General features: G+C 44.8%; 2 protein-coding genes across 2 annotated transcripts; one reads left to right on the top strand and one right to left on the bottom strand.

Annotated features, from left to right (window-relative positions):
- Window positions 1-2,430: 2,430 nt before the first annotated feature.
- On the bottom strand, window positions 2,431-3,529 carry LOC124670551 (flavonol synthase/flavanone 3-hydroxylase-like). The gene is made up of 2 exons (XM_047207039.1): window positions 2,738-3,529; window positions 2,431-2,643 (listed from the first exon to the last, which is right to left on the bottom strand). The coding sequence occupies exons 1-2, from the start codon at window positions 3,527-3,529 to the stop codon at window positions 2,431-2,433; spliced, it is 1,005 nt and encodes a 334-aa protein (XP_047062995.1).
- Window positions 3,530-8,146: 4,617 nt separating this feature from the next.
- LOC124685158 (replication termination factor 2) lies at window positions 8,147-9,580 on the top strand. The gene has a single exon (XM_047219484.1). It carries the CDS (start codon window positions 8,198-8,200, stop codon window positions 9,221-9,223), a length of 1,026 nt encoding a protein of 341 aa, XP_047075440.1. The 5' UTR covers window positions 8,147-8,197; the 3' UTR covers window positions 9,224-9,580.
- Window positions 9,581-11,096: the final 1,516 nt, after the last annotated feature.

Below are 11,096 nucleotides of genomic sequence, written 5' to 3'. Positions count from 1 at the left end.
ACAATGACATACTCTGCCTTCGCTTGTAGAATCCGTCACAATATTTAGAACTCATCTAAATCTAGCATAGACTTCTTCTAGCTCATTGTGCTACATTTTAAACAACACTTAGCCTAATTGAGATTGAAATTTTATATGTGACCAAACTAATATCGGTGCAACACCTTATAGCGATTCGTTTGTCATTACCCCATACAAAACTATATATATATCCTTGGTTCTTCTAAAGCACTCAGGGATATTCTTACTATTGTCCAATGATCATTACATGAATCATTCTGGTATATGCTCGTAACACTATAGAGCACAGGACATCTGATTTTGTACATATTATTCGTGATCTAAAATCACTCATGTGCTTTTACTCATCGAGTGTCAAATAGACTCAAGTCTTGTTAATCCTTCACATGGAAAAGAACACCTTCTTAATATTTTTATATTGAACTACTTCAATATTCACTCTATGTACTTTAACTTAAACTTATTGTGTGTTTCAATCTATCTTCATAGATCTTGACACTAAATATGTTTCAGTCCATATCCTTTCATTGAAATTAATTCTCAATGAAACCTTTTAATCACATCAAGTATACGATTACATCATTTATAATCAATGATATGTCATCCACATATAATATTATAACTATGTATCAGCGCTCCCACTTAATTTCTTGCAAATGCAAGCATCTTCATCGTTTCTGATAAAATCAAAAACTCTTTGATTATTTCATCCGGTGAAGATTCCAACTCCGTGATACTTACTTCATCCAGTGAAGTTTCTATACTTATCTAGTATTTCACGGACTAGCAAAACTTTTTGGTTTGTATCTAGTATACATCCTTCATACACGTGTGTTCGGACTCTAGATACTTGTTACAATTTCTTTTTCTGTTATTAGTATACTCAAAGTTTTGTTGAAGGATAGCGTGGCACACAACACTATTCAGAATAAATTGCATATTGTTTCTTAACATTTTGGAATGGATTCCTGCCTCCTGGGCTATAAGGAATAATCTTGTGTTCATGGTCATGTCAGTGCAATTTTGTGTTCTTAGTAGCGAATTATATAATGTGGGGTGATAATTCATAATTCAGTGATGACACATCACACAAACACTTTGAAGATCACAACATGCATACATATGTCCTGCACCGCTCCAGTGCTACAGGTTAAGTGTCCAAGACTTTTAAGCATGTGAGTTTCTTTTAGATTTTAGCTATGACAGTTTACCTATTCATAAAACGACTAAGCGAACCGTTTGATCCAGAAAAAACATATACTCCGTATAATTTAATTTTCTAGAACATTGTGTTAAAGTGCCCCGCAAAATTGTGAAATTTCTCTTGATGGAAGCACCAATAAAGCTAGAAAAATTGTTGTCAAGACATGATTAAAAACTAGATGGTCCGCAAATAAAGGAAGAAGAAACATGATATGGAAGACATAGATAAAGCAAAAAGTCTAAGAATGTCTATGAACAAGTTTATGATGCATGGAAGAAAAAGGAGGGCATGTTGTATCACTTGGGCAAAAGAAATAGGAAGGAAGAAATAAAAGGCGTTTTGCCTCCGGTTTGCCCATCCCGGGGCTATATCAAGTGCTAAAACACTCTGATTTCCCCATATCTGATAGTTGTGTGTTTTTTCTTGCTTGGAAATTGGCACAATAGTGTTGGTATCCTAAGTGTGTTGAAACCTCTCTAGAGGGCATTCTGGAATGATCCAATTTTCAGCATTGTGTATGCTTTGCATGTATCATGTATGTGAACCAGTTCTAATGGAATCATAATATTCACTATGATCTAGCTAAATGTATATTATTTGACACATGCATTTGCATATGCGCATCATTACTAATTAGTAGTTGAAGATTATATTACGTGCGTGGCACGTGCACCTTTACTAATTGATACTAAATTGGTGATGCTCAGTAGTAGATTGGTTGTAGTTGATTCCTTCAACTGGTGATTTTAGATGCTGATTATTTCGAAGTCAAAGCTGAAACCTGCCCTAAGGCAAAACTGAATCTGGGCAAGCTGAATTTGACAAGATGCAAACTAAACCTGATGGTTCGAGTTTTTATAGAAAATTGGAAAAGCTCCTCCGTGTGCCAAAATTGGCTAGCTAGCGCTAGGAGCAGAGATTAGTTTTATGTCAATTTTGTATGTTTTGCATGTACCGTGAATTGTAAATGCTTTGTTCACGTATCCAAGTCTAAATTAGTTGGATCGTGGCAACACACCAACTTTTAATTGGAGTAGAAGTGATTTAAAATGTAAATATAATGAAAAAAAGGCTGTAGAAAACGCAAGGGGATATTTTGATGGTATAAATTTAGATAAGGTATATTGTACAGATTGGCTCACAATGAGTTTGACGCCAAAGATTGGAATTGTATTCAAGCTCATTAGGAAAGGGTTTTCTCTTAATCATAGGGGTAGCTTGTTGAACTTGCAGTACTTGTAATGCTTGAACGTATTGGCATTGTACTTGGCCGGGGTCTCGTCGGTGACGAGCTGGTGGTGCGGCCCGACAACTTGCTCCAGGGGCGGCTCCAAGAATACCGGCCACGACATCCGCGTCTTCTCCTTGCTTACCATCGCCCGGTGCAGCGCTGCCTTGTACCTCCCGTTGCTGAAAATCTATAATCACCATAATAAAGCAAAGCATTTGATCCGATCGACGGTGCTATGTAGTTAGCTAGTCAAGAAAATAGGGCACTAGTTAGGTACTTGCCTCGATCTGGTCGCCAATGTTGACGATGAGGGCGCCGTGCACGTAGTTGACGTCGTACCAGTGGCCGTCCTTGGACACCTGGAGGCCCTGCACCTCGTTGGGCACGAGGACAGTGAGGGCGCAAAGATCGGTGTGCGGCGTGACGCCGAGCGCGAGCTCCGGCTGCGGGCATGGCGGGTAGAAATTGATCTTCTGCAAGAACATCACGTCGTCGCCGCCCAACGCCTCCGCCATGGCGCCCTGCTCCAGCCCCAGCTCCACGGAGAGGCTCTCGAACAGCGTCCGCGTCAGCCGCTGCATGTGCCCGCAGTAGGCCTCGTTCGCCTCCCTGTATCCATGCGGATCCTTCGGCCACATCTCGAGGTTGACCGCGGCCGGCGGCGCGACGATGTTGAAGAGGAAGTCGCCCCACACCTTCTTGTCATTGGGTTCCCGCCCCAGCGTGGAGCCATAGCCCTCGGTCCTTTCGGAGGCCGGGTCCAGGGCGTACCGCTCCTTCTCCTCCTGCGGCAGGGCGAAGAACTCACGCCCCACGCGTTGCAGCTCCGCCACAGCTTCCGACGGCACGCCGTGGTTCACCACCTGGAAGATCCCCCACTCCCGAGCTGCCTCCGCGATACAGCAGCCGGCGTTCCACATGGACATGTCTATCAGGGGGAGCTCTGTGGCCGCCGCCGCACCGCTGAACGTGGTCGTCGCGCCCGGCTGCTTGTGCTCGGGCTGCACGAACTCCGGCGGGAGCGTGTCCAACAAGGACGCCAGCACCTGCACGCTCTGATCCATCCCCGCCATTGATCGAGTTCTCACAGTCCTCGCTCTGGCTGCAACACAAAGAAAGAGCACGCCGGCTGAAGATATTTGCAGCTCCCGCAATATGTGTTAAACGCCTTCCATGATGTCAGGTGCCCCTTTTTCTCTTGCTGCACAGTTAGTACAATAGAATCTAGTCAGCTGTAAATAATATATTTTAGATGAGTTGGAGGAGAGAGAAGAGGAGAGAGAAGGGAGGTGGGCTACTATGCAATAGCCAGCTCTTGCACGTGCTCCTAGGCACCTTGTGAGAGTGAAATGTGGACCATATATTAGTAAAGTACTACATTTTTATAGCCAACTATTATACATGTTAGCTATATGATGACTACAAATGATATGACATCTTGTTATAGCCAACAGTTGGCTATACTATTGGAATTGCTCTTAAGTTTGCTTACTTAAGACTTACGTAGTAACTACTTTCATTTGCTTTTCTAACAGCCGTAGAGAGGTAAAAAAAAAAACGGATGTGTGTCCGTAGTATCCGTAACATAGCATGCAAACCTTAATATTTTCTCTGGCTCTAAATATTTATCGCGGGTTCAATGGATCTAAACATGTTTTAGTCTATTTTAACTACTCTAAAACCGTGACAAGTATGTAGGCCGGAGTGTATTCCTAGACCATCAATTTAACCGAAGTAGTATAAGGTATATATTACAAAACATACTCCATACATTCCCTTAATTAAGACGTGAAAGTTTTGTTCATCTTCTTCTAGTTGTTTTGTACGCACACGATCAATTTTAAAGGGGCTGATCCTGTCACGAGAGATCACCGATCGCTAAAGAGGTAAGAGAATCCCTAGTCGCATAGGTAGGAAAGCCAAATGGTGTTGTCGGTCTCAAAGAACATAGAGAGTGTTTGGTTACCTATGCTTTCGCATAGGTAGGAAAAACCAAATAGTGTTGTCGGTCTCAAAAGAACACAGAGAGTGTTTGGTTGCATGCATGAGATTCAGAAATGCACATTTTGGATATTTGGTTGCCTATGATAAACACTCCGCAAAGGTACTAATAGAAAAAGACTAACTAGAACAAATATTTACGGAGTAGATATTGTTGGAAAAATGTGGTTATTTGTGGGACACAAGTTGACTATGAGAATATAGTGCTTCCTAAAACAATTCATGACTACTAATGAAAAACAACTAAAATAAGATTAATACATTTTAAACTAAAACCGCAACATGAATTATGGAACGAACCGCGTACCAAGTATTACCGCTATCTCTTGACATAGAATTGGTACTCGATGTGATCCACCGTTGATTCACCCAAAGTTGCATGGTAATTTCCGTTCCAGAAGGATCAGCTTCCTCCCGGTCGAATTCCTCAAATCGGTACAACGGCAATTATCGCCACCCTAGGGACCTATCCCACACTGTTTTCGCGTTCTACCAAGTCAACAACGGCAATGGTGCTCGACGGGATCCCACACTGTGTTCGCGTTCACCGCGTAGTCGACATGCAAGTACCAGCGGAGCGGGTACCGTCTATTTTGAGACTTTGAAACACGTTCAATTGATTCATTATCCCGAATCTTGAAACGGATCAAATGCCTTTATTATTGACGGTTGAGGTAGTTTCCAAGCACACGAGAGTTCCTCACACGAAGAAGCCTTCTACTACTCCTATTACTTACACAACTCACACTAATTAAGGTGATTTTTTATATTTTTTTTTTGAGAACATGATTTTTTTTTTATGAATTAAGGTTATTAATTAGTGGTACCACACTACCACCAGGCACCAGCAGTGATTAGAGAAAAATAGAGGGGCTCTAACCAGGTGGAGGCCCTGTGTGGTTTACACTATACTATAAAATGTCTCCTCGAGCAGTACTTCAATTTCTGATGTGTTACCGCTGTTCAATGATGAGAGGAGTTTAGAGGACTAACCTGTGGACGCTGCTGCTGATGTGTTCGTCAAAACGCTGAACCTCACCGTGAGGTATAATGGGATGTGCCTCGTGCTCCTACGGTGAGGTTGAGCTTCGTGTTCCTCGGTGGGTTGAGGGTGAGAAAGAAGACGTCTCGCACGGCCACGCCCGAGGCGCTACATATACATCGCCAACCTATTATTGTCCTCCGAGCTCTTTTATGCACTTTGCGTCAAGTTAACGTTTGGACTGCGCCCTACCAGGTACCAACTGCACCGGATCACACCACATCCAACACGCCAGCATTTTTTTAGTGGATGCTGGAGTAGATAAATTAATGGTCAGGGGCTGAAGCTACCATTTTTTTAGTAGAATATATAGCATCAAGTGACCTTAGTTTTTTTTTTTTGAAAAGAGGGCAAAAACCTTGCCCTATACCATTAATTAAGGGAGAGTTTACAAGGAAAGAAAGGTAACCAAAACAAAGCTCAAAAGACTACTCTCGCGGCATCAAAAAGTTCACATGTTTAGCGCCCGCTAGAGCTCTCATTCCAATTTTCCCAAACCACGAGCAGGGAGATGGAGGCCATGCCCTTGTGCTTGGTCACCAAATTCCACCAATCCAAGAAGGGGAGAGTATTCCAAGCGTTGAGGGAAAGGCGATGTTGCCCAAGCCAATCCTTGACAAGCGCCCAAATCCGAATAAAATAGTGGCAATGGACGAAGAGATGCTCAACCGACTCCATGACCCTATTGCAAAGGGGGCAATTCCCACAAAGTGATCTTAGTTTTATTCCTGCAGACATGAATTATTGGCCACCAAACTCCAACCTAACCTAGCTAAACCTAATATTTAGTGTTCCGTAAGCTAAACTCCACTAATCTTCCAATATTCTATATATTTGTGACCTACATGGTGTAAAAAATATAATAATCTCTCTACATTATTACTGACTATGTGTGCGAGCCTAATCATGTATATATCGACAAATAAGCACTATAGGTGACGCATGCTAATCACCAACTTTCGATTAAGAGCAGCAATGCATGTCTCCGGCGAGCTAGGGAAAGGCTACTATCTCCCCATTCACTAATATAAGCTGTTTCCCCATTCACTAATATAAGATGTTTGCTTAAATTTTTTTAATAGTGAATAGAGGAAGTAGCTAACTGTATACTTTTGATTCGGCACAGTTCGCACTTCGCAACTTTATATGAAAGTAGTTGGCGCTACATGTGACATGACACGAGAAGATATCTACCGCAGCTACCTAACAAAGATCCCTATTAGCTCGCTATGGTTACGATTTGCATGTCGTTTGCGAGTGCCGTCAGTGTGCAGGGCGTAGTCTAGGGAAGCCTGAGATCGACGATATGGTATTCAGAGACGATATAGGTTAAAATTGCAGGATGGCCTTTTCCTAGTGTACCAAACATGTCCAAGGCTAAACCACTCTGGCAGGCAGCTTCTTGGCGGCTGGTTCATCTCATGTTATGTCGTGCACTATATCTTCTAGCTGGATCTTTGCATTAGCTTCTTTTTTTCTACTTAATTTAAGTTAAAACACCGATACTTATTATGAATCAAATGGAATATTTTTCTTATTATTTTTTTGGCTGGTCATGCTTTTAATTAGGGACCTAGAAGCAGTATAAAAGCTCCAACCCAGTCCAAACTGGTTACCTGGTGCCCACCTATGTAAATTCCAAGTTCTTGAACCAACCTAGGCCAAACTAGGCCAATGGGTCGGGCTTTGGCATGCCGGGCCGCAAGCACGTGAATTCAGTCCGGCATAGGCCGACATGGCACGTGGCTAAACGGGCCTGTGTTGGACCATCGCACATCGGTCACCGATGATCGGTGCCGTGCTTGGCCGCTGCATCGGGCACGCGGGCCAGCTCGGTACGGCCCGTTAAGGCCACGGCCCGTGAGGCACGCGATTGGGAGAGCGGGAGTGCGCGATCGGGAGTGCTGCGCTTTTTTTTAGGGTAAGCGATCAGGACGAAGAAGGTGCTAAAAGATTATTTGAAATTGAAGCTAGACGAAGAAGAGGTTCCTCCATTTGGAAGCACTACACCAAGCATGAATATGAGAACGATGGTGTCAACAGGTGTAGAGCCTTGTGGAATAGATGCCAACAACAATTCAGTCTGCATCGGGTACGAGGGCACGACCGCTTTATGAGGCATGACATGAAGAAGCGGCAATATAGTTTAGATCTTTAAAGCGGTTATAATCTTTTTTCTTATCTCAGAATGTAAGGTTTTCTAATGAGAACTCATATTACTGTTTTCTAATAATTCTTTTTTGTCCCATATGAAATCTTGCCTCATATTACTGTTTTCTGAACCTTTTCCAATTTTTTTGGGACAGTTTCAACGTTGGAAACAGAAAACAGGAAACGCAGGCCTTTTTGGGCTCCGCGAGTCAACGGGCCGACATGCCAGCCCGGCTCGCTTCGGTGCAGTGCCGTGGTCGACGGCGGGAAAATGGGCCAGCACAGCACAGCCCACCAGTTCACGGGCCGCCTACGTGAACCGGGGCCGTTCCAGTACCGGGCGGTGCCGGCCTGTTATCGAGGTTTGGCCCAGCCCACCCAGCGTGCCGCCGCTCGACGTCGGTGCAGACGTCAGACTTGACGTGTTTGGATCTCCCTCCGCGTCTAGCTTTCCCGTACGACTCCGACCAAGCCTCCAGATCTCCCGTCGTCTCCGTTAGCTCTCCTCCCGAATCAATCCAGTCGAAACCCTAACCCTAGCCCCGCCATGGCGCCCGCCACCAGATCCGTGGTCCTCCGCCTCGACGACCTGGCCCTCCCGCCGCGGTACCTCACCGTCGCCTCCGACCTGCCGGTCTCCCACCTCCTCCGCTCCCTCCCCCTCCCCTCCTCCTCCTTCTACCTCACCTCCGATGGCCGCCCGTTCTCCCCATCCGCCCCCGTCGCCGCCCTCCCGCCCTCCGCCTCCCTCCAGCTCCGCCTCCGCGCGCTCCGCGGCGGGGGCGGCGACGGCGGCTCGACCTGCGCCGAGTCGCGCGACTGCTACCTCTCCATGTACCTCGCCAAGAAGCCCGACAAGGCCGACCCCAACGAGGCCCGCCTCTCCCGCTTCACCTGCTGCGCGCTCTCCGGGGAGCCCCTGGCCGCGCCCGCCGTCGTCGATCGCCTCGGCAACCTCTTCAACAAGGAGCCCCTCGTCGAGGCGCTCCTCCACAAGCGCCTGCCCAAGGCGCTCGCGCACATCCGCGGCCTCAAGGACATGATCCCCATCCACCTGCACCCCAAGCCCGGCGCGGCCGACGAGGAGGTCCGTTTCCAGTGCCCCGTCACCGGGTTCGAGTTCAACGGCAAGTCCCAGTTCCTTGCGCTCCGAGGATGCGGCCACGTGCTCAGCGTCAAGGCTCTCAAGGAGGTGAAGACGCCCGGGTGTTTGGTGTGCCATAAGGAGTTCGAGGAGGCCGACAAGCTGCCCATCAACGGGACTGAGGAGGAGGTGGCGGCGTTGAGGCAGAGGATGGAGGAGGAGAGAGGGAAGTTGAAGGACAAGAAGGATAAGAAGCTGGCCAATGGGCTCAGTGGGAGTAAGCATGCTGCTCCTGCTGCTATAGCAGACACTGAGAAGTTGGAGAACGGGAAGAAAGGGGACGCTGCCCCAGCAAAGCGGTATAAGGCTGCCGATCATGCGCCGGCTTATGCAAACAAGAAGGTGTATGCATCAATTTTCACTTCCTCCAACAAGTCCGATTTCAAGGAGACCTACTCGTGCCGGTCACTCCCCCTTGGAAGGAACTAAATTGTTGTCAAAGAGGTGCCAATGGCATGGAGGTTAACCTCTTGTACCTGACTCTGTGATCTGTTTACTACCATGCCTCTTCTCCCACAAGTTATGGCATTGTTGTTTTAGTTGTTGTTCTTATCTATGCTGGATTGCTGTGTGGAGCTTTCCATTGTTCACTCTCAGAGAAGCAATATGTTCCTACAAATGGTTTGTGAAATATGTAATAGTTCAAACTGTTAGCAAGTATATCATTGGGTACCTCTCAAGGTAAATCTAAGTGTTCCTAGTGTTCTTTGATGCAACATCCACTGTATCTCTGGCTACACAGTTTCATCTAACGATTTGTTTGAATAAAGATGCGATTTATGTACACACCTAAGTGGTCTCTCAAGGTCAATCAAATGGTTTCTATGGTTTTCGTTGTTGCAACTTAATTGTTCCATTTCATCTATCATCTAATAACAGTATAAATGTGCATTGCGCGTGTTTTGATGTATAGCTGTTGTCCATGAATTATGGTGCTAACAAACACAGTGAGCAGTACACCGTTTAGTAGCCATGTTAACATAAGCATGACACTGGCATCGCACTCTAGTTACTCCTTTGCATGCTTCAGTACATCTGCTGTCAACTTAACCTTGGAAATGGTGAAAGTTTGCTTAATTCGCTTCGCTTTGCTTCTTTTACCTTTATCTTTTATTTCCATAAATACAACATAAGACATGTTCAGTTATGAGCGTGTGCGCGTTGTATTTCTCACTATTCATTTGGCATTTTGGTTACACTAATGTGCTGAATTTACAGGTTTGCTAATTGTGGAATTTATGAACACATTCAGAATAGCTAGGATATCAATAGTTCTGCACTGTTAGCACACTGCTGAACAGAATTTTGCAAAGAATGATAGGGTGCATAAACTTATTTAAGAATCAAGACATCAGTTGATTTTGGCAAACAAAAAACTTGACAATCAGTTCCTAATTCTATCTAGATGTAGAAAGAATAATGAAACATGCTCCTATCAAGTGCACACATCCAGTGTTGTGCGGATAGTAATTCTATTCCAGTTTTGGGGGTACTGACTCATTGACTTGTAGCCACTAGCTGGTCATGTAAGATGTAACCTCCTTAGCATAACGTATGTTGTCCTGAAGTATGACCGAGGAACATATTTGCATGTCAGAAATCCAGAATTCAGTACTCCCCCCATTCCATAACTCCTGTTGCAAATTTTGATGTATCTAGACATATTTTGTGAATAGATACATCTGAATCTGCAACAAGAATTATGCTATGTAGGGAGTACAAAGCACATCAGATGTGGACTAGGAGTAGGAATTTAGAATTCATAACTTGTTTCTATTCAGAGGGGAGTCAGGTTGGGAGTTAAGTCTTGACTTATGGAGTAGTCGAACAAATAGTCATGACTAGCCCAGCAACCCTCACTCATTGATAGAGATTATCTGCAATTCGAGGAATGCAATGTTTTGATTTGTTTTTAGTTGGCACAATGGTCCTGGCATAAGAAAAGAAGAATATTAGAGCACAATTCTTGGCTTCAGATCTCGTCAGATTGCTACTATGCAGTGTTACTTCATCGCACGTTGCTGATATGCATAGTTTTTCTCAGCCACCTCATCTTATGGTATGCATTTTGTACAACACTTGACAAGCTGTATGATACATATACAAAAGTAGTTCCATTTACTCAGCTGCTTGAGTTTGTTATGTCTTCTCTTGGTGCTATTACTCATTCTGTTAGTGGATATATTGATTATTGAAAGCATGCGGTTGATCACTTCAGAAAATTATTTGAGGAGATGGTGTGGCATTGTCGCTTCTACTTGGACGGTATGGTACTTCACGATGTTGGCATTGTCAGAGAGAT

This window comes from Lolium rigidum, chromosome 1, assembly GCF_022539505.1.
Source record: "Lolium rigidum isolate FL_2022 chromosome 1, APGP_CSIRO_Lrig_0.1, whole genome shotgun sequence".
NCBI lineage: Eukaryota > Viridiplantae > Streptophyta > Magnoliopsida > Poales > Poaceae > Lolium > Lolium rigidum.
Note: the sequence above shows the minus strand (reverse complement) of the source record. Positions and strands in the feature narration are given on the sequence as shown.